At 59.5% G+C, this 21,411-nt stretch overlaps 1 protein-coding gene across 5 annotated transcripts; it reads left to right on the top strand.

The window, feature by feature from the left end:
* Positions 1-58: 58 nt before the first annotated feature.
* On the top strand, positions 59-21,341 carry CROCC (ciliary rootlet coiled-coil, rootletin). 5 transcript variants are annotated; one of them, XM_089537230.1, is made up of 35 exons: positions 59-826; positions 2,175-2,366; positions 2,494-2,577; positions 3,344-3,441; positions 3,778-3,943; positions 4,195-4,301; positions 4,885-5,112; positions 5,463-5,559; positions 5,687-5,791; positions 5,903-6,142; positions 6,721-6,920; positions 7,724-7,906; positions 8,391-8,535; positions 8,735-8,881; positions 9,445-9,675; positions 9,945-10,138; positions 10,543-10,670; positions 11,337-11,506; positions 11,693-11,872; positions 12,504-12,638; positions 13,061-13,204; positions 13,392-13,630; positions 13,768-13,927; positions 14,517-14,684; positions 15,106-15,502; positions 15,596-15,777; positions 15,904-16,024; positions 16,566-16,729; positions 17,452-17,667; positions 18,024-18,248; positions 18,370-18,519; positions 18,912-19,112; positions 19,815-19,946; positions 20,375-20,542; positions 20,646-21,341. In XM_089537230.1, exons 1-35 carry the CDS (start codon positions 692-694, stop codon positions 20,727-20,729), a joined length of 5,916 nt encoding a protein of 1,971 aa, XP_089393356.1. In that variant the 5' UTR covers positions 59-691; the 3' UTR covers positions 20,730-21,341. The 5 variants fall into 5 exon arrangements, with proteins under 5 accessions (XP_089393356.1, XP_089393359.1, XP_089393355.1 ...); XM_089537229.1 differs by lacking the exon at positions 59-826 and having other exon boundaries at positions 1,399-2,366; XM_089537231.1 differs by lacking the exons at positions 59-826; positions 4,885-5,112 and having other exon boundaries at positions 1,399-2,366.
* Positions 21,342-21,411: the final 70 nt, after the last annotated feature.

The raw sequence follows: 21,411 nt of genomic DNA on the forward strand, positions 1-21,411 counted from the left end.
GGGAGGAAAGGCGGTGAGGAGGAGGAGGAGGCGGCCGGGGCCCCTCTTTCCTGGCGGCGGGACCGGCTTCGGAGGCTCCCGAGGGAGGGGTCTCCCGTGGGGGAGGGTCCCGGGGTGGCCCCGCCCACTGCCCTTCCCCTTCCGGCGGCGGAGAAGAGCGAGCGAGCGAGCGGGCCTGGAGCGGGAAAAGCCTCCGCCGAGGAGCGGAGCCCCCCTCGGAGGCCCTCGCCCAGGTCCCTCGGCCGGCCTCTCCCTCCTCCTCCTCCTCCCTCCCTCGGTCCCTCCCTCGGGGCCCCTGGCTCAGAGGCGCCCTCCTGCTGCTGCTGCTGCTGCTGCTGCCGCCGCCGGGGCCGATCTCGCTCCCTTCTGCCGAGTGGGGCCCTCTGGAGGCGGTTTGGGGGGCGCAGGACAGGCCCCTCCGCTGCCCCTCTCAGGCGCCCCCTTGCCTTGCCTTGCCTTGCCTCCCCTGCAGGCGCTGGAGGAAGGGAAGGGCCTCCTCTCCCTCGGGGGACCCCAAGGCCCAGGGGACCCCTCCGCTGCCCAGCTCCCCGCCCTCATCCGGGAGATCGTGGCCAGGAACCTGTCGGGGTCCGGCTGCCCAGGTGGGCCGAGGGAAGGCTGGGCCTGGCTGGGGGAGAAGGCCTCCTCAGGCGGGGCCCTCCTTCCCGCAGGGCCCCCTCCGCGGGGCAAGATGGCCTCCCTGCTGTCGGTCCAGGAGGAGAACCGCATCCTGCAGCAGGAGCTTTCCCGGGTGGAGGACCTGCTGGCCCAGAGCCGGGCCGAGCGCGACGAACTGGCCATCAAGTACAACGCCATCAGCGAGAGGGTGGGTGCCCTGGCCCCGGGGGGGGGCCCTTTCTCCAGGCCAGAGATGGGGCCTCGGAGGAGGAGGAGGAGGAAGGGGGCCCTGCTCCGTGCCCTCCCCCAAAGTCACTTGGGGAGCAGCTGCAGAGCATGGCCCCGGGTGCGGAAGAAGCACCTTCCCCGAGGGTCTTGCATTCTCCCTCTTGTGGGGCCCCCAAATGGAAGACGGGGGCTGGAGGGGCCCAGAGCAGGCCTTGGGGGCCCCTTCTCTTGCCTGGCCCCTCTTTCCCACACGTTGCCCAGCTGCCCCGCCTGAGGAGGCCTTGCCCAGGGTTGGGGCAGTGGGCTTGTGGGTGAGGAGGGCCTTCTCTCTCCCTCTGGCCCAAGGCCTTTGGCCTGCCTGGACCAATGGGGCCAGGGCCTGTGGGCAGCTGTCCGCCTGGCGCTGGCCTTTGGCTGTCAAGGCACCTCCTTTCCCCTGGGAAGCGTCCAGAATCCTCGCCTGGTCAGAAAAGCCCTTCCTTCGCTCTGCGCCCAGGAATGGACCTGTGTGGGCTGTAGGGGTTTGGGGTGTGTTCACATCGGTCCTTTAAATCTGCCTGTCTTGCTGTGAGAGTGAGTCAGTTGGATCTTGGGGGGAAAGTGTGCTTGCAGTCCCTGTGGCCCTCAAGGTACTCAGAGCTCCCAGCAAATGGGGCCCATGGAGGGAGAGAGGAAGGAAGGAGGGAAGGGGTCTTTGGCCTGGGATTTCTACTCTGGCCAGTGTGGGGCACAGTGGGGTGTGTGTGTGTGCTCACATGTGGGTTTCTGGGCAGAGCCATCATCTCCTTTGCAAAGCCTGATGGGGGTCAGTCTCTTGGGCCTCTGGTGACCATGGCAACCACCAAGAATTTAAAAGGGCTGCAGGTTGCCAGGGAGCCGTTGCCAGGGAAAGGCCAAACTTTGCCCATGTAATGCAAGGTCTTGTATCCGTTTGGCTGTTGAGATGCCAGTGACAAGGGAGGCAATGGCAGGGAGGAGGGGGATTGGGGTCCCTGCAAAGGGGCAGTGGCTGTTGTTGCCCTGGTGGCCCCCCTGCCCTGTGGATGGAGGGCACTGTTCCGCCGGATGAGGCTGGGGGTTATATCTTCCTTGTCCTCCCCACCCTCAGAGACGCTCATGCAGTCTCCAGGGGTGGCCATACTTCCATGTTGCTTTTTTGCAGCTGTAGACTGCCTCTGGAGAGGGAGGCTTTGTCAGGAGCTGATCAGTTTCCACACACAGCCCTCCTGTGTGGAGGGGGTGTCCTTCTGGCTATAGCCTCCCCCACAAAAGGCCCTTCCCTTGGCAAAACAGTCCTCCCATTCACAGCTCCCTTTCTCTCCCTTCAGCTGGAGCAGGCTCTGCACCTGGAGACTGGCGAGCGCGAGCGTGAGGCCTTGGAAAACAAGAGCCTGGCCCAGCAGAACATTGACCTGCGCCGGCGGCTGGACGAGGAGCAGGCAGCCTACAAGCGGAAGCTCCAGGCCTACCAAGAGGGGCAGCAGCGCCAGGCCCAGCTGGTGCAGAAGCTGCAGGCCAAGGTGAGCCCCTGGCCTGGCCTGGCCCTGGCGCAAGCAGCAGGAGGAGGCCTCTGTGGGGCTGGGGGAGGTTAGGGAGTGGGGCCAGCCATTTGCCAGCCTTGCAGTAGTCACCATTGCTCCCTCACAGGTTCTCCAGTATAAGAAGAAGTGTGGGGAGCAGGAGCAGCAGTTGCTGGAGAAATCCACAGAGCTGGAGCAGCAGCAGCTGGTGGTGAGTGAGCCACACTCCGTGGTGCATGGTTGCCTATGTGCGTGTGACCATGTATGTGTGTGTGCGTGCCTGAGGGTTGCACTGTCCAGCCAAGTGGGGCTCTCCTCTGTGGCATCTTCACTGCTGGTGGGGATGAATGGGGTGGTCAGCAGGGAGGAAGTGACAGCCCCCAGCCCTCTTTGATGGGGAATTCTGGTCATTCTGGCTTCATAGCACTTTCTTTTGCTTTAGTCATAGACACCATTCGTCTCAGATTTAGTTTATTGAACAGGCATCTGAACCTTATCTGTGATGCTTCTATCCTCAGATGGGTTGGAAAACTTTCAGTCCCCCCGCCCCCCCCGCAAGTGAGGCTACAAATTAGAACCAGCGTCTATATGAGGAAGGAGCAGCTGGTAGCTTGGCTCCTATGGCTTCCTTTTAAGTATCCTGGGCCGTTAAGCCTAAGCACATCTCCAATGGAACCCTTTTGCAGTGGGGAGGGATGGAGTCAGCCCTGCTGTTTTTGAAGCCTTTGGGGAGATTGTTTACCTACCAAACGGTGATGTCAGATGTTAGAACAATGTGGAAGAGAAAGCCCTCTGTACATGTTCAGGAATCCTCCTGAGTTTTTTGGCTGGGAGGCAAGAGGAAGCCCAGGCCCCAGTGATGCCCTCTGGATCTCTGCTTGGTGCTGTGTCTTTGCCATTTCTGCTGCAGTGCTCTCCCTCCAGGGCCAGCTTTGGGTGTGCTTGACCCCCTACCCTTTCTTACTCCTGCCCCTCAGAGCCACTTGGACCTGACTGAGTCCCACCTGCGCCGCGATGAGGAGCACAGCAATGACCTGGAGAATGCCCTCATCCGGCTGGAGGAAGAGCAGCAACGGTGACTGTAGGGAGATGGGGGGCCTTTGTAGAGACCGCTGGGGTAGGAGAAAACAAATGGAGCCTCCCTTCCTTTGTCTCCCCTGCTCAGAAAGGCTCCCCTTTCCCAGCCACAGGCCCACATTTGTCCCAGTTGGGAACCCGTAGGACTCCTCCTGCCCATGCCCCCAATACTCACACCTTTATGAGTTTTTATTATGCAAAGCCAGGCAGGCCTCCTGGTAGGTCTGCGTTGCCCAGTGCCTGAGCAGGATAAATGCTCCTCCTGCTGTCTTTTCCTTCTTCTGCCCTGCTGTCTCTCATGGTGCCTGTTGACTCTTTGCCCCTGTGCCTTCAGGAGCGCCAGCCTCGCCCAAGTCAATGCCATGCTGAGGGAGCAGCTGGACCAGGCCAATACGGCCAACCAAGCTCTGAGTGAGGACATCCGGAAGCTGACGACAGACTGGACGAAAGCCCGGGACGAGCTGGAGCAGCGTGAGGCAGAGTGGAGGCGGGAGGAGGAGGTCTGGGCCACATGGGGATCCAGTGCTGGGGGTGGGCTGTGGCTTTGGAGTGGGGAGGAGGCGTCCCATGTTGGGGGTAGGGGAGACATGTCTTGCCTGTCTTCCCAGTCCCTCTGGGGAAACAGGCTGGGTCTTCTGAAAAGCTCCACAGCAGCAACCAGCGGAGATGGGCATGGGGGCCTCTGCTCTTTCAGGGCCCCTCTGACTCTCTGGGAAGTCTGCAACCTCGTTCTCTTTCTGTCTCTCTCTAGTCGTTCAACAGCTACTTTAGCCATGAGCACAGCCGCCTGCTCACCCTCTGGCGGCAAGTGATGGGCTTCCGGAGGCAAGTCAGCGAAATGAAGACCCTGACGGAGAGGTCAGTGCTTAGTGAGAGTCTGTCTCCCCATGGCTGGCTACGGCTGGCTTTAGGCTGGCACATTTGGTTCCATAAGAGCAGCCCCTGCGGAGAAGTGTGCAGAATTGTGCCAAAAGGGTTCGGGGGGACTCCCAAACTCTGCTATTCAAGACCCCGCACACTCCACCATTTCCATTATTCACATGCCAAAGTCCTGCTTGCCTAAGATGCTCCTGGCTCCTCGTTTTTCACAAAAATGGTGCGAACCACACAAACGACAGACAAATATTTTGTACGTTTTTCTCTTCTGCAAACAGTCAGAGCTGGTCTCTGCACCCAACCCCTGCCTACTCCCAACCCATCACCTGCACTTTTTAGACCTCCCTACTGCCATGCGAGGCTGAAGCCCAACAGCTTTATTTCTGGTCTGGGAGTCCATCTTAGGAGGCTGTGTGCTTGGTGGGCAGAAATGGCCATGGCTGCCTAGGGCCAACCAACGAACACCTCCCCCTTCCCCTGGGCCTTCCTGGCAGCCAGTGGCTATATGAGGTCTGTGTTGCCTGCCTGTGAGGTGGCCTCTCTCCATCCCACTCCTTCCCTGCAGGGACCTCTCTGAGCTGAGGCATGAGCTCTCCCAATCGGGCCGCACGGCGCACGCCGCCTGCCTCAACCTGAGCAGCAACCTGCGGCTGTCAGAAAGCAGTGCCTGTGCGGCCCTGGAGAAGCAGGAGCGGTTGACGGCCCAACTGGAGGAGCAACTGAAGGACAAAGTCCGTGACATGATTCAGCTGCAGGTCCGGTGCGACCTGGAGAAGGCCGAACTGAGCAGCAGGTGGGGTGCACGGGGGGGGGCCAGGCTGGGCAGGTGACAGGCCACTCCTTGGGACAGAGTCTCCCCCAGCACCCCCTCTGTTTTTGAGGGCCTGGGATGGGGGAGCATCCCATCTGGGAGCCCACTGGTGGAGGCGCCACTTAGCACCCTATGGGAAGGGAGGAGCCCTGGGAGCCCTGCAGCTCTGGTCTTTCCTGGCAGCACCACCTTCCTGGTGGTGTTTCTGGGCTGGCTCCCCTGCTTGATGCTTGGGGCAGCAAGGTTCCTGCCGGTCAGCTCAACTCATACAGGGCAGGTCACAAAAGCCAGGCAGAATCAAAGGTGGCTCCTGTTTTGTCTCCTGGCTTCAGGATTGGGGAGCTCACATCCAATTTGGAGCGCATGAAGGACCAGAACTCGGAGAAGGCTCACACCATTGAGATGCTGACCCAGAAGCTGGAGACCTTGGTAAGGGGTTGGCAGTGGGGCTGGGGAAGCACCGCTGGGCAGTCTAGTGCAAAGACAGGAGGGACTCCAGCAGAAGTTCTCCAGAGTTGACACAAGAACCCAGCTAATGTTGCTCACCTCCTTCAAGGAAGCCTCTCGTGCTCAGGAACAGGCGGCAGCCGAGGCGGAGGAGGTTGAGGCCCTGCGGACAGAGTCTGAGATGCTTCAGCAGACGCTCCGTGACCTTGCCCAGGTAGGGCTGGAAGGGAAGGGGGGTTGTTCCCACCTGGCCTGGCTTCTAGGGGCTGGACTTGGGGCTGGCCGCCCCCTTCTTTGTATAGTCCCCCTTTGCTTCCTCCCGCAGGCTGTGATCTCTGACGCAGACAGTGCCATCCACCTCCCATCCACAGAGGCCTCAGACAGCGAAGCCACTGGTCTCAGCCTGCGGGGCTTGTCCTCCAGCCTTCGGACACCCTCGCCACTGCGCCGCTCTTCCCCTCGACGCAGCTCATCCCCCCGGCGCTGCCTCTCCCCAGTCTTCCCGGCAGACTCCGTGCTGGTGGTGGTGCAGTCAGCTCTGCATAAACGACAGCTGCAGCTTCAGGTGAGGAGGGTCCCTCTGCTTGCAGGATGGATGACTCCCTGGAAGAAGGTGCAGGGCTTATCTATAGGATGCTCTCAGGGTAAGGTGACCCTTTATCTCCCTCTCTGCCCTTCAGAGGTTGAAGCCCTTTTCTCCCGACGAGGAGGAGGAGGAATACGGCTCAGCTCCGTGAATCTCCTCCCCAGGGCTCCCTTTGGGCTTCCAGCTGGGATCTAGATGGGAGGACCCAATTTTCCTCTCTGGGAAAGTGCTGAGTGCTTCTGTAGCATCTCTAGGCAGCGTTCTTGTTCTATGTGTCTTTGTAGCCATGAGGGCTAGGAACCTGTTTTAGAAGTGAGAGGGAAGAAAAAGCAAGTTGCGACTCCCAAAGGGGCTGAACTCAGAGCTTCTGTGAAATTGCACATACTGTGTGTGACTCTGAACGTTCACTTCTCCATCCAAATACATGGAAACTTGTTTCTTTGATCTGTACGTTTTGTTCTGCTTCTTTGTGTGCAGGTACGTTTGAGGGGAACATGTGAATTTAAAGATAAGGCAAGGATCTCGTCTGGATCTCAATATCTGTTTCTTCTCCCCAGGATCTCCAAGGGAAATACGAGGCTGCCCAGGATCTGCTCTCATCCCTGAAGAGGCAACTGGCAGATAGCGACAGTGAACGGTGGTCCCTCGAGCGGAAGATCCAGCAGCTGATGGACGACCTGGAAGGCCTGGGCCAGGCCAAGGAGGAGGCTGGCCATGAGGCCTGCCGGCTGCGCTCCTTGGCAGAGCTTCTGGGCAGGTGAGCAGTCTGGCTCTTGACCCAACAAGGGCAGGAAGCAGGGAGGACAGTTCTCTGCCCTTGGTGCTGGAAGAGCGGAGAGGGGCTGTCTTAGCTCTGTATGTGTGTCTGTATGTATTCATCCAGACGTCAGAATGCCCAGGGCCTGAGAGGCCAAGAGAGGGGCTGCTGGAGTCGCTGCTCTGGGTTTGCTCCTCTGCTGTTTCAGAGGATGACGCAGAGCAGCTCAGGAAGAGGCCCAAGGTGGAGCAGGGCAGAGCAGGGCAGGGGGGCTCCTGCTAGTTCCATACATTGCCAGATCTCCTCCTCCCGACTCTTTTCCCAGGGCACCCAACACTGCCCAGAGAGACCCAGCATCTCTTTGGCAGCCAGTGATTCCTTAGACTGAAGTAAAATCTTGAGCGAGGGAGCGAGAGCCCAGTGGCTACAGGGGACTGGTTTGGTCCATGAGAAACCTGGGCTCAGAACGGCCCCATGTTCATGACAGTCCCAGCCTGGCTTCAGGCTGGTTCTTCTGACATCAACTAGCCTACCTTGCTGGGAGAAAAAGGAATGAGGCTCCCAGCAGTCTCTTGAGATTCTTGCAGGAGGGGAGGGTGATCCCTGCTGTTCTTTGAACCTAAGCTTCTCTGTCTTCCCTGGGAGGAGGATGGGGGTTCCCTGGGATGGGGTGGGGTGCACTTATTTTGGGAGGGCCACATTGGGGCTGGTGAGGGGGTGCAGCGGGAGCAGTGCCCTTGCCCTGGGTTCCTGCGTGGCTTCAGTGTCCCCCTCCCCATGTGTCCCCCCCCCCCCTGTGTTAGTGAGAAGGCCTCTCTGGAGAGGGACCTGCAAGCCACACAAGAGAAACTGGGGGGTCTGCACCAGGAGAATGAGCGGCTGCAGGTGGTTAACAGCGACCTTCAGCGCCAGCGCCAGGCCCTCGAGGAGGAGAAGGAGGACCTCTTGAAGGAGCAGGAGAGAGCCCAGAAGGAGGTGGAACACAGGTGGGGCAGCATCTGGTTTGGGGGTGCTGGGCACAAGGGGATGGCTGTGTGTCTTGCAGGGAAGCCTCCCATGCTGCGTCTGGACTCTGCCAACAGATCTTAGCTGCCAGGGCAGGCAAAGGTCCTGGGCTGGACTTGGTGCCCTGTGGGTAGGTACAGGCACGGGGGAGCCGGGTGGGAGGGCAAAGAGAGCCCCAGGTCTGTGGGTCTGGGGCCTGGCTGCAGACTGGAGCCTCACTCTGCGTCTCTGTGGATCCTCACATCAGTCCATTTCATCCTGAGGAGGAATAGGAGAGCAGTAGAAAGAGGGTAGCTGCAGCCTCAGACACAAAAGTCTTCTTACAACACTTGGAAGAGGCTGCTTTGCTGGTCCTGTGCCTTTTGCTTCTGGGCTCATAGGCTTCCTCTGACTCTGTGGAGTCAGTCTAAGGCAGGAGTGACCCGGTGCCCACCCTGCCTCCTTCCCTCCTTCTCTGTCTCTCAGTCACAGACATCTGGAGCAACTGGAGGGCAAGAGGTCCAGCCTCAAGAAGGAGCTTGTGCTTGTGAAGGAGGCCCTGAGCCAGGCTGTCCTGGAGAAGGAGGTCTTGGAGAATGAGAAGGCCGAGGTGGCAGGAGCCCTGGCCAAGGCAAGCCAGCTGCCTCTTGGTGTGGAAAATGGGAGTGGGCCCCAGGGCCCCTGGGGAGGCCTTCCGTCTCCTGCAGGGTGTCGCCTTCAGTAAGAGGCACTTCAGTCCTGTCAAGGGCTTGGCTACTGGCCCCAACCCGGGAAGAAGGCCTCCCTCTGTCTGGGCAGCCCTGACCCTCTCCCCTGAATTTCCTGACCAGGCAGAGGCAAACCGGGATGAGCTTCAACTGGCTCTGAGCCGGCTGATGGCTGAGGAGGCCTCGATGCACGACTCCCTCACCAAGATGAGCGCCCTCAACGAGGGGCTGGCGCAAGACAAGACAGAGCTCAACCGGATCATCGTCCAGGTGAGGGCCAGGAATTTGGGAGGGTGGCAGAGAGAATGGCGGGCCTCTTGGAAGCTACAGCACAAGCCCTTCACCCTCGGGATTGTGTAAACCTCCCAAAGTTCCCCGAGGGGCTCCCTGGGCCCCCAGGGAAAGGACCCTGTAGAATTGTCAGTCTGGAAGGGAGATCTCTGGGGCCAGCAGCCCATGACCTCTTCACTACCGCTTAAAGCACCCAGCTAGGTGGGCACCCAGCCTCTCCTTAAAAGCCTCCTCCTGCCTGAGGGCTTTGGTGTGGGATGAACAAAGGCAGATGAAATGATGCCAGGGCATGAAATGCATTTGCAGGGCTTCACAACTGCACAACCCATTCCTGTCCTTGAAAGGAAGAGGAGGCTTACTGCAGACTTGTGTGGCTGGAATTTTGGGGTGGGTGTTGTGCAGAATTTCTTACCAAAGCATAGCATAGTGTTGACTTGGATAAGACAAAAGCCTGTCTGTAGAATATCCTGAAGGAAAAGCAGTGGGATTGGAGGAGGGCTCTCTTTCCGCACCCTGAGCCTTGCCATGCCTTGCCTTCCCAGCTGGAAGAGGAGAAGGCCGCCCTCCTGGGGAAGAAGGAGGAGGCAGAGCAGGAGAAGGCCACTATCCGCGATGAACTGGTGCGGCTGGAGCAGGAGAAGCTGGACCTGGCCACAGAGCGCCAGAGGCTGGGCCACTCCCTGCAGGCTGTGGAGCAGAGCCGGGAGGCGCTGGGCCAGGAGCTGGTGGCGCTGCAGAAGGAACGGGGGCAGCTCCAGGAGCAGCTGGGGCAGGTAGGTCTCCCGCAGGCGGGGCTAGAGGGGAGGCGAGGGGAGGAGGCCCCAGGAGGGATGGCAGCCTTCAGGGGGAAAGCAATGGCCAATGCTTTGTGAGTGGGGTTCAGTTGGGCTTCAGAGCTCCTGGCTGGCTGTGGGCCCAAGGGCCTCTCTGGGCCAGAGGTGCTGAGAGAAGCTGCGAGGGCTAGGGAGACATGGCAGTTACTCCCTTGCTTTCCTACTTTCCTCTTCTCTTCCCTTATGTTCTGCTCCTTTATCTTCGGCAGGCGTCCCGCCAGAGGAACACAGCCACTCAGGAGCTGGGCCAGGTGCGCCGGGAGCTGGAGCGCCATAGTGAGGCCATGCTGCGCATGGGCAAGGAAAAGGAGGCGCTGATGAAGGAGAAGGCCAGCCTGCTGGTGCAGCTGGCAGCCTCAGAGCGGGAGAACCGAGGCTTGGCAGAGGAGATGGCCGGCCTCAGGTGGGTGTGTGGGGCAGGGGTGGCTTGATGCCCCTGAAGGCCCAGGGGCTGGCAGGCAGGGTGAGTATGCCCACTGAGCAGTCAGGCCAGTCTGTCTGCACACTGGGCAGCTTTCCTTCACCAATCCCAGCCTCGAGAGGGTAACCCAGGTGCAGCCGTAGTGTTTGCAAACAGATCTCAAGAGCACTTGTGTGTGTGTGTGTGTGTGTTGTGTGGCAGTTTGGGGCGTGGCAGGGGTTGGCTCTCAGTTTCTGGGAGACACAGAATGGGCTTTACTATCAAAAATTTGGTTGTGAAAAAGGTTTGCCTGTCTTTCCCTGCAATTCAAACATGAGGGCAGTAGTTAGCATAGAAAATCAAAGCACTTTCACCAAATAATATCTGGCTTGATGTTCCTCCTTCAGGTCTGAGAAGGACACCCTGGAAACAACCTTCTTTGAGATCCAGCAACATCTGGCCCAGCTGGACTCCCGGAAGGAGCAGCTGGAAGGCGACAGCCAGGCCCTGCTTCTGGCCAAGGAGACTTTGCAAGGTGCTTGGGGCAGGAACCAGGAGTCTTCCTTTGGGTCCTCTCATTCACCTCTCCCTGTCTTTTGGCCGGTTCAGGCTTTGCGGCCTCTCTAAGACACTGGGCTTGTAAGATTCTGTGCACAGATTTGTCCCTGAGGGGCTTCTGTCCTGTACATCCAACTTCTCCAGCTTCCCTGATAGATCTTCTGGGTGGGGAGGGGGCTCTTTCCCACCTGCTGTGGGCTTACTGGGTGATGCCTTGCTCCTCAGAGCCTGGAAGACTCCCACCCAGCAGGAAGGGCCAGATTGTGGCCAGCAGCCCCCTTGGTTGGCTTCCCTCCTTCCTTCCTGTGGAGGGAAGGAGGGAGGGAAAGACAGAGCGAGAGCAGGGGGGCAGCTGAGTGGACAGGTGATGGTTGTTTGGAAGAGGCCCCAATCCTTTCTCCTCCTCCTGTAAATGTGGAGGGTGGAATCCTTCCCTTTCTCTTGGAAGGGAAGGACAGTCTTGCCCAGACAAAAATGCAGTGCCTGTCCCCCTTTTCCAGCCGGCTCCCTGCCCATGCGTTTTGGGGTCTGGGGTCCCTTGGGCAGGTAGGCAATGGGGAGGGGCAACTCCTTCCTCAGCCCTTACACCCTCCTTTGGTTCCTCTGACACCTGTCTGTACTGTCTGCCTTTCCCCCAACCCAGTGGAGCTGGTGAGCCTCCGCAAGCAAATGGAGACCGAAGTCAGCCGGCTGGAGCAGGAGAAGGCACTTGCAGCCCAGAGGGCTGTGCAATTGGAGCAGGAGACCCAGGCCACGCTGAGGAGCGCCCAGGTGGCTCACAAGGAGGAACTGGATCGTCTCCAGAGAGACAAAGTACGTGCGGCCATGTACAGAAACCCTGTGTCCAGACAAAAGGGGAGTAGCATTCTTGCTGCTGCTGCCTTTGCTGTAGGACAGATGGACCAAGCCGGTTTGAACCTCTGGAGCCTCCAAGGGGTTGGCCAGCTGTAGGGTCCACTGGAGGCCAGCTTCTTCTGACTCCGGTGGTCCTCCTGGCAGGAGTCGCTTTGCCTGGAGCTGGAGGCCGAGCGGGAAGAACTGCTGCGCCGCCTGCGGCAGGAGCGAGAGGAGCTGCAGGGACGCCATGAGGTGGAGAAGGAGGAGCTGGGCGAGGAGATGGCAGCCCTCCAGCAGGAGCGGGACGAGGGGCTCCTCCTGGCAGAGAACGAGAAGCAGCAGGTGGAGGGCCAGTGGGAAGGGGTCCAGACCCCTGGGAGGCCTTGGAGGGAAGCCATAAGGGAGGCCCGGGCCCTGCTGGGTGATGTTTGCTGAGCAGCCAGGGAAAAGGTCCATTGCCAAAGACGACATGGGGCTGAGCCTGTTGCAATGTCTGTGAAGTGGTTCTGTGCTTTCTCACATTCTGCAGGGAGAAAGACAGAATATAAGTTGGACAGATAGATAGACATGATGGTCAGGTGGCTTTGTTCCAGTGCTGAGCTCTGCAAGTTGAGGGCTGCGTCCCTGAGCAGAACAGGCCTTTGGCGCCAAGTGGCTCCTCCTTTCTCTTTCTGCCCCGCTGGGGAGGGCCTGGTGGGTTCTTTCTATGGGGCCACAAGTCCTGAGCTGGCATTCAGACAGAGGGCCTGTGGGCTTTCCTGGTGGTCAGGCAGGTTGTCCTCTGCTGACCTCTCAGGTCAAGAGGGTTCTGTGTGCTGGAATGGCCATCTCTCTGGCCAGCTGGGAGATCAGGCGGCCCAGTCCTGATTGCCAGAGCCCCTCAGTTCAAGTCCTGCAGCATCTGGAACATTGGCATTTAGAGCACAAGCCCCTTCTGAAAGCATCACTGATGCCACCTCTACCTCCACCTCAGGCACTGTTCCTCAAGGAGTCGGAGAAGGCTGTCCTTTTGGAGAAGCTTTCAGCCGCCCAGCAGAGCCTGGCCAGCTTCACCTTGGAGATGGAGAGACAGAGGCGGGAGGCTCAGAGCCGGCAGGAGCAAGAGCGGGTGAGTGCATTTGGGCACAGAGAGCCTTTGGTGGGGTGGGGTGGGGTGGGGTGGGGTGGGGTGGGGAGGAGGGAGCCCCAATGGAAGCCATGGCAGAGCTCTGTGCGGGTACTGGATAGCCCTCTTTCCTGTGTTGGAGAGTTCAGCAGTCATTGTGCACAGGCTGTCTCCTGTGAGACCTAGAATCTTGTGTGTGTTTCTGTGTTGTTTTTAATGGAAGCTGAGCTTCTGAGAGGGTCTGTCTCTCTGCCTGGAGCATGTGGCAGAGCAACTACTCCATGGAGCTAGCCAGAGTAGAAGCCATGTGCTGGGTCCCTTCTGGTTTCCATGCCTCCTCTTTTACCCACTCAGCCAGAATTGTGCCATTGGATTGTTTCTGGACTGGGGTCACAAAGGGGGGTTGGTTTTCTTGCCTGCTGCAGAGCACCATCAGTGGCTTGAACTCGGAGCTGAGGAGCATCCGTGCCCAGTTTGAGGAAGCCATTGTCACCCATGAGAGAGAAGTGAAGGCACTCCACGAACAGGCCAGGGAGCTGACCAAGCAGCGGGAGGCCACCCTCCGTGAGGTGAGTGAGCTGTGCCAGGGCAAGTGTGAGGGGAAAGAGAGACTGTAGGGGGGAGCCCACAAGGGCAAAGCCACAGAAATGGCTGTGAGGGCCAGAGTGTCACAGCCCCTGCCTGCACTTGCCCGCCAAAGGCTTGACTGCCAGCTCCTAATCAAGAGGGCCCTGTCTTGCACTGCTTTCCATCCAGGTGGAGGAGCTGAAGTTGCAGCTGCGCGTAGGAGAGGATGCCCGCGATGCCACCCGCCGGGAGATGCACGATGCCCAGCGCAGGCTGCGGGAGGCCCAAGTGGCCCAGGAGGCCCAGCGCAAGGAGGCTGCGGACCTCCGGAGGAGCCTGAGTGATGAGGGCCGGGAGAAGGAGGCCCTGCAAAGGTCCAACATGGAGCTGCGCGACGCCCTGAAACGAGCCGAGAGCGATCGCATCAGGTAGGAGGACGGGCGAGGAACTGGAGCATGCCCAGCCAGGAAAGAGATAGCAGGGGGCAGGCTGGCCTCCCCTTGGTGGAGCTGGAGGTGGACTGATCGCCTGCAAAGCTCGCGTCCGACCTCCTTCTTGTCTTCAGTTTGAGGCGAAGCAACGAGGAAAAGGAGCAGAAGCTGGCCATCTTGGATGAAGCCCGGGCAGCCGTAGGCAAAGAGGCTGCAGATATACGCAGCAACCTCCAAGATGTGGAACGGTCGCGGCTGGAAGCACGCCGGGAGCTGCAGGAGCTGCGGAGACAGGTATTGGGGAGGCATCAGGTCAAGTGGGTGGGTGGGAGAGGTCCCAAGAGGGGCTGTGGAGGAAAAGAGACAGAGAGATGAGGCTGGTGGGTGAGAAGAGACAGGGCAGAGTAAGAGGCTTTTGTCACCCTGCTTTCTGTTTTTTTTGGGGAGTGGAGGGAGATGGGATTCCCCCACCTTGTTTGGCCCACATCCAGGCACTGCTCTCCTGGCCAGCTGGCCTGTCTCTGTGATATTCTGGGTGCCTGACTGGTGGACTCCCTTGCCCCTCCTGAGCCTTCTCAGCCTTTTCTCTGCCTGGAGGGAGACTCCTGCCCAAAGGGCTTCCTCTGCCTCCACTTGCCTTCCTCTCTTCTCCTCTCTGCAGCCGCTCACCTCCTCTTTTCCTTCCTTTTGGCTTCCCCCCACTTCCACCCGTTTTTGTTCTGCGGTTGGAAACACAGTCCACTCTGAGCAAGCCGGTGTTCCAGAGCAGGTGTCCCACCATGACCAGGGCCAATCCCTCTGTCCCTTCCTCAGCCATCCATGCAGAGTAGCTTCCCCAGAAGTCTGCTGCTGGAGCCTTGCTTTCCGTCTTCCGTCCACGCAGGTCAAGATGCTGGACAGCGAGAATGCAAAGAAGAGTAAGGAGGTGGCAGAGCTGCAGGCCCGGGTATCCCTGGATGAGCAGCGGGAGGAGGAGAGCCGGCGAGAGTCCTTTGGCCTCAAGCAGAAGATTGTGGAGAGTGAAGCTGGGCGGGAATCAGCCAGGAAGGAGGTGAGGTGGGGGGGTTCCTGGGAATGCCCTTCCAAGCAAAGCTCCCTGGTGTCCAGCAGGGCTGCTGGTGTTTCTGCTTCAGCTCTTGCTGGGCCTTTGGGCTCAGGCAGGGTTGCCTGCTGTGCCAAGGCCCTGCCTTCAGGTCCACCAGTTTGGGTTTGGCCACAGGTCAGGGTCCCTGTGGACTCCTCTGACAGGGTGACAACCCTGCTTGGGTGTGAGGCATTTTTTGGGCCCCGTCTGGGGTGGTGGTGGTAGTGGTACAGACTGGAAGGACTTCCAGTTCACTCCCTGGTTTGAATAAGTCTTTTCCTAGGCCAAAAGTAAGACAAAGCAAATAAGAATGCAACCTGAGGGGGTGGTGTGTTTCACACTGGGACCTTGGGGCCCAGTGTATCTTTAGGCTCTCTCCTCCCCTCAGCTCCAAAGCCTGCAACGCCGGCTCTCTGACTTGGAGTGCGACTTCCGCCTGAGGGAGAGGGAGCTGCTGGGCAGCCTGGAGGAGGCCAAAGGAAATGAGAAGAAGCTGCTGGACGACGTCCACAACCTGGAGCTGAAGCGTGAGGCGGCGGTGGCCGCAGCAGGCGAGCTGAGCCTGCGCCTGAGCGGGGCCGAGGGGCGCGTGCAGGGTCTGGAGGCTGAGCTGGCCCGCCTGGAGGGCCTGAAGCACCAAGTGGAGCTCCGGCTGGGTGGCCTTCACTCGGCCCTCCGGCGCACCCTGGGCCTCGGCCGCATGGGGCGGCCGCCCAGCCCAGCTGTCAGGGGCCACTGCAGTGGCAGCATCTCCTCCTGGAGGCTCTTTCACCCCATCCCAAAAGGTAGGTGTCCCCTGAGGGGACAGCATGGCTGCTGGCTCTGGGGGCCCAGTTTCCTCCCCATCCCTGGGATCAGCTGCTTTCTTTGCTCTCCAGGGGAGGCGACAGCAGAGGAGGAAGAGGGGGAGCCCAGCCGCCCCAGCTCCCAGCCCCTCTCGCCAGAGCGCGCCCTCTCCCCCGGCCGGAGTGAGCAGCTGGTGGCCGACATTGACCCAGAGGCTGTGCGGACCGCCCTCCGGGACTTCCTGCAGGAGCTGAGGGATGCGCAGCGAGAGCGGGTAGGCCTGGGGGCCAGCAGGGAATGGGTATCCTGGGCCAGCTTCCTGCTGGCTAAAGGGCCCAGCGGCCCTCAACCAAGCCCTGACCTCTCTTCCCTTCCACCCGTCCTGCCTCTGGGGATCCAGGATGAAGCCCGTTCCCAGCTGGGAGTCCTGAACCACCAACTGGCCGAAATGGAGGCTGAGCGAGACGTGGCTGGCGCCCGGGTGCAGCAACTGCAAAAGCAGCTGGCCGAGTGCGAGGAAGGTGGGATGAAAGGGGGTTCCCTGTTCCCATGGGAGGGCCCCCTCATGGGTTTCCCTCATCCCTCAAACTGACCTTGCAGCTATTCTGCAGGGCAGCCTTTAGCCATGGCTCCCAAATCACTAAGGTTTTGAACAAGGGATGAAGCAGCCCTTTCCAAGATCCTCTGCTTAGTCTGGGGCACGGCTGAGTCTTATCAATGAGCCCTGGACTCCCAAATGGCCTCTCTGGGGAGAAGCAGGAGTCCTCCTTCCCTTCCTTTCCCTTCTTGCCACTGGAGGGTGTGTGTGATGGGGTCATTTCCTTTCAGGTTGCCCTCCTGTGATGTAGGGGGCTTTGCTGTGGGCACCCATAGCAATAGCAAGTACATTTCTATACCACTTATCAGTGCCCTTAAGCACTGCCTAAGTGGTTTACAATGTGTAACCCAGAGGGGCCTGGGAGTGAAAGGTAAGGAAGTTCCCCACCACCTTCCCGGGGCTTCTCAGCCAGCCCCATTGCTACCCTCCAGCCTGCCCCACACTGCCCCTTTCCTCTCCTGCAGGAAGGCGCAGCCTTGATGGGAAGCTGAGTGGGGCCCAGGCTGCCCTGGCCATGCAGGAGGAGGGCAGGAGCCAGGGTGAGAGGGAGCGCAAGGCCCTGGTAGAGAAGGTGGCATTGCTGGAGCGGGGCCTGCAGGCGGCGGAGAGCGAGCGCAAGGCCAGCCTGGTGAGTGCCAGTGGGCAGAGCAGCTGCCAGGAGAGCAGAGTGTGTCTGTAGGGCTTTAGTGGCCCTTGAATGGGTGCACAGGACAGTTCAGGAATGGCAAGGAGAAGATGCCAGCCCACCTATGTGTCCTGCCAAGCCTCAGCATGTGCGCTCAGAAGCCCTTTCACAAAAGAAAGTAAGAGCTGCACCCCTGAGAATGAGGTAGAGTAAGGCGTTGCGCTAAAGCTGGTGAGATCTGGGGAGAAGTGGGCCATCGGCCTTGTCTTGTGGCTCCTTCCCTGTAGGTGTCAGGGGAAGAGGGAGAGATGGAAAGGGCTTCTTCCCTCTTTGTCTCCCCCCATATGCGATGTCTGTGGGGCTGGGAAGTCAACCTTTCCAGAACAATCCGCCTGTTCCTTTCTGAGGGGGCGACTTCAGCACCTCAGTCAGGAGGGAAGAGGCAAGGAAGGGGTTGGCTGCTCTGGTGGAAGCATCAGGACTGGATCTCCTCGATTCTTTGGAGAAAAGTGCCAGCCTTAGCCAGAGAGGCTGCCACAGGGAGGATGGCTGACACTGCAGGGACCCCACTGAGGCAGCCAAATCCCCAAAGAGTTCTTCTGTTCCCAGCTTGGGACAGACAACCAGAGAAACCTCACTGACCCCTCAGGAGGCTCAGAAGCCACCTGGGGAGCCCCGGCTGCAGCAAGGATGGTCACCCTGTGTCTTCACCCCCACCCCCTCAGGAGAAGATTGGTACCATGAAGACCAATGAGGCCCGGCTGGAGGCAGACAAACGGCGGCTGAAGGAGGTCTTGGATGCCTCCGAAAGCCGAGGGACCAAACTGGAGCTGCTTCGGCGGTCACTGGAGGGAGAGCTGCAACGGGCCAAGCTGGTGCTGAGCGATCGCGAGACAGAGGTCCAGGTACTGCGTGACCGCACTGAGCTCTTGCAGAGACAGGTAAGGCCTCAGCATCAATGGGCCATATCCCAGAAGGCCTCTTGGCCCTTGGCTCTCACTTGGAGGCAGAATACCATGGAACAGTGGCTTCCCTGCCCCTTTTCCCCTCAGTGCCAGCCCTGCTTCAGTATATGGCAGCCACCAAACGTCCACCCTGCACCATGTCCAAGCCAGCGTCCAGTGTGGCCTCTCTTCCAACTTGGGTCCTTTAAGCCATGCCAGTGGAGGGGGGAGAAGAATGCAGGCTCTGGCCCTTGAGGGTGACCCCTGTGAGTCCTTGAGTTCCAGCTGTCTGTAGGGGCACTCTGGGGAACGGCCCCCCTTCCCACATGCTCACTCCTGCTGTGCCCTCACAGGTGTCAGAGAGTGAGGGGAAGGCCAGCGCCCTGCAGCTCTCGCTGGACCGCACCAACCTCTCACTCACGAAGGCTGTGGAGGCAGAGGGATCCCTGAAGGAGAAGGTCCAGGGGCTCAGTGCCTCCCTCTCAGAGAGCCACGGTGCCACCGGCTCGGCCCAGGAGAAGGTTCTCCAGCTGCAAAAGGCTCTGACGGCCAGCGAGCGCGACCGGAGGGTCTTGCAGGTACTGGGAAGCGAATTGGAGGTCTTGTGGACAGACACTCACTGGTCAAGGCACCTTGGCTGCCGTTGGCCTTCTTCACAAGCAGCACACCAACCACCTGTTGGTCTCTCTGCCATTTCAGGAGCGGCTGGACATGGCCCGCCAGGCTGCCTCAGAGGCCAAGAAACAGAACGGGGGGCTCTCTGAGCACCTCCAGGCCCTAAAGAGGGAGCTGGCTGAGCGGGAGCTGCAGAAGGAGGAGTTGGAGGGGCTGGTGAGACAGCGGGAGGAGGTGAGTTGGCCCAGGCCAGGGCTGCCCCAGGGTGCCACACACCCCTGGCCCAAAGAGGGAGGGCTCTGGACCCAAAAAAGGCATGGCATTGTGACCTGCTGCATAAGTTGTGCAAATGAAGGGGCCACAGGACCCTCGCTGTGCCCTCTGGCTTTGGCTTTGGCTTTGCCAGTCATTGTCAGGCCATGCAAAGCCCATCCCTGTCCTCACTGGAAATCTGATTCTGCCCCCAGAGAGACTCAGGGGGCTTAAGTGTTCAGAAGCTGAATGCTTTGAGCTCCCCAGACATTCTGAGCGGTGTGGGAGTTGGGGAGGGGTCCCAGCCAGGAGCTTCACCAGAGCTTCTGGGGGTCCCTCTGCCTTCACGACATGCCTGAATCCTTCCTCTGCAGCTGCTGCGCCAGCGCCAAGAGGGTGAAGCAGTGGCCCAGAGGAGTCTGCAGCGGGCACAAGAGGACCGGCGCCTCCTCCAGGAGCGGTTGGGGAGGCTGCAGCGGATCCAGGCCCAGGCAGAGACTGAGAAGCGTGAGGCTGAGCGCTCTTCCCTACGCTTGGAGAAAGACCGGGAGGCCCTCAGGAAGACCCTCGATAAGGTGGGCAGCTGGGCGGCTCCCCCTCGTCTGCCCCACAAAAGAGGGACTGGTGCTTGGGTAGCTGAAACAGTGGTTCAAAATGTGGCAGGCCGGAGTCTGGGGAAAGGGAGAAAAGGACTGAGAGGAAACTGAGGCAGTCCTTTGGGACTCACTGCCACATCTGGCTGGCCCAGGAGAGAAGGGTCTGACCAATTCTGCGGGCGGATGCCAGGCGCTGCTCTGCCTCTGGCCCAGCATGAAGGGGCGACTTCACTCTTTGGAGGCTTGGGAGGGAGCTGAGTCAGAGGCCCTGCACCTAGTGCCAAAGGGGTTAGGTGGGTTGGCAGCCTTCTTGGCAGTGCCATCCCTGTGGGTGACCCTCCTGTTTTCAGGGAGGGGAGGGGAGGGTGGACCCATGGTACCATTTCTCTGCAGGATGTCTCAGGCATCCCCTTCCAGTTTAAAATCCCAAATTTTTAGGTTTGTCCCTGGTTGTGGATGTTTCCTGGGAGTCTCTAGAGAGGGAAATGAGAATGAGGGTGGGCTGCCTTTGCCCCCTGCTTGTGAATCTTGTTAGGGGAGTCGGGAGTGGAATTCATGGGCGGTCTGTCTTTCCAAAGAATCCAGGAGCGCCTGAGCATGCACAGAATGGCCCTCTCCCCTCCCCAGGGGCTGCCTGGCACATGGGCCTCTGCAGTCATGGGTTTCTCTTTGGCCTGGCAGGTGGAGCGAGAGAAGCTGAAGAGCCATGAAGACTTTGTGCGGCTGACACTGGAGAAAGAGCACCTTGAGCGGTCTCTGGCGGCTGTGGAGCAGGAGCTGGTGGAGGCGCAACGGCGGATCCAGGTGCTGGAGGTTGGTGCCTTTTCTTCCCCTCCTCCCCAAAGCGCCAGACACGCATCGAGAGGCGTTAGCATGCCCTCTCATCCCTGGGCTGCAGTGGCCCTTCTGTGCTTCTGCTAATGTCTGCCAGTACAGGCAGGCAGTGCCCTACGTGTGGCTGGAGTGTGTCCGGTCTGGGCCTCTCTTGGGCAGGAGCCTTCTGGCCCTGCCTGAGAACCAACAAGGGTCAAGGCTGCCCCAGCATTGCGTCCAAGGAGGGAAAGGGAGGGATGGATGGAAAGAAGGCGCTTGGGACCTCACTCTTACGAACTGCATGGAAGTGGTGCTGTTTGGGAGGGAGGGTATGCCCCAGGAGAAGGCGGTTGCCTTGCTGTCTTGGATGGGGCACATAGTCCTTCTCTTCCCCACTCATCATGCTGGTGCCCATTTGGCCTTACCAGGCACAGGTGGCAGAGCTGGCCCAGGGGATGGCAGAGGTGCCTACCCGGCCCAGGCAGGATCTCCAGGGCGAGGCAGAGCGCCAGCGCAGTTCCCAGCTTCAAGCAGAGCAGACTTTGGAGGGCCGCGAGCGAATCCACCGGCAATGGGTCCGAGGCCTGGAGGAGCAGGTAATGTGGGCCCCCAGACTTGCACCTCCCCTTACCCCTTGGAGGGCCCACCTGTCCCCCAAGTGCCCCCCACCTCCCTTGGGCTCTCCTCCTTTTTCCACAGGCCTCCATGCTGAAGGAGCAGCTCCAGACGGGGGGCCAGAAGGACTACTTCCCTCCCTCCTCCGCCATCCTCTCAGGGGACTAGGTGCTTCAAAGGCAGCCATACACCAGCATGGAATTGCATCTTTCAGCCTGGGTCAGGGACAAGCAGGAGGGCAAAAGTGTGTGTGTATGGGGCTGGGGGGGGGGGTTAGGCCTTTTTTGTGACAAAATCAATTTTGGTGCTCATTTTCTTCAGACAGAAAATGGCACACAGAGGGAAAGGGGGCAGCTTCCAGCAGAACCTCCTGGAGTCCTTCTTTGGGCCGAGGAAGGGGCTGCAGCAGCCTCCCCTGCCTCCAGAAAATCTCTAGCCATACATTGGGAAATGGAGCTGTGCTTTGGTCTCTGTCTCTCAGCTGAGGGGCTAGAAGATCGCCCCAGCTGCCTCTCGGGTTCCCTCTTTGCACTGATCTCTTCTTATTAAATGTGACCAAGATGTATATTTTTAAAAAGCACTATGTAGACACTAACGCCATGCACCTATGCGTGCGCATGTGTGTGTACATATATATTTTGTTTGTTAATGTACCAATTAATCAAGAAAAGTAGAAAACTATTTTTATACTGATGATGCTGTAGTTGTGGCTAAACCAGGGGCCAGTCCAGAATAAAGGCTGGCTCTTGTATTACTACGCGCTTTGCCCCTTGTTCCTGTCCTTCACCCCATTCACCCAGCTTTCTGCGTTTCCAGAGCACCTGCAGTGCGGAGAGGAGGACTGAAACAG

Source organism: Sceloporus occidentalis, unplaced genomic scaffold (genome assembly GCF_023333645.1).
Source record: "Sceloporus occidentalis isolate IW3139 unplaced genomic scaffold, rSceOcc1.0.p SCAF_8, whole genome shotgun sequence".
In the NCBI taxonomy this organism is placed as follows: Eukaryota; Metazoa; Chordata; class Lepidosauria; order Squamata; family Phrynosomatidae; genus Sceloporus; species Sceloporus occidentalis.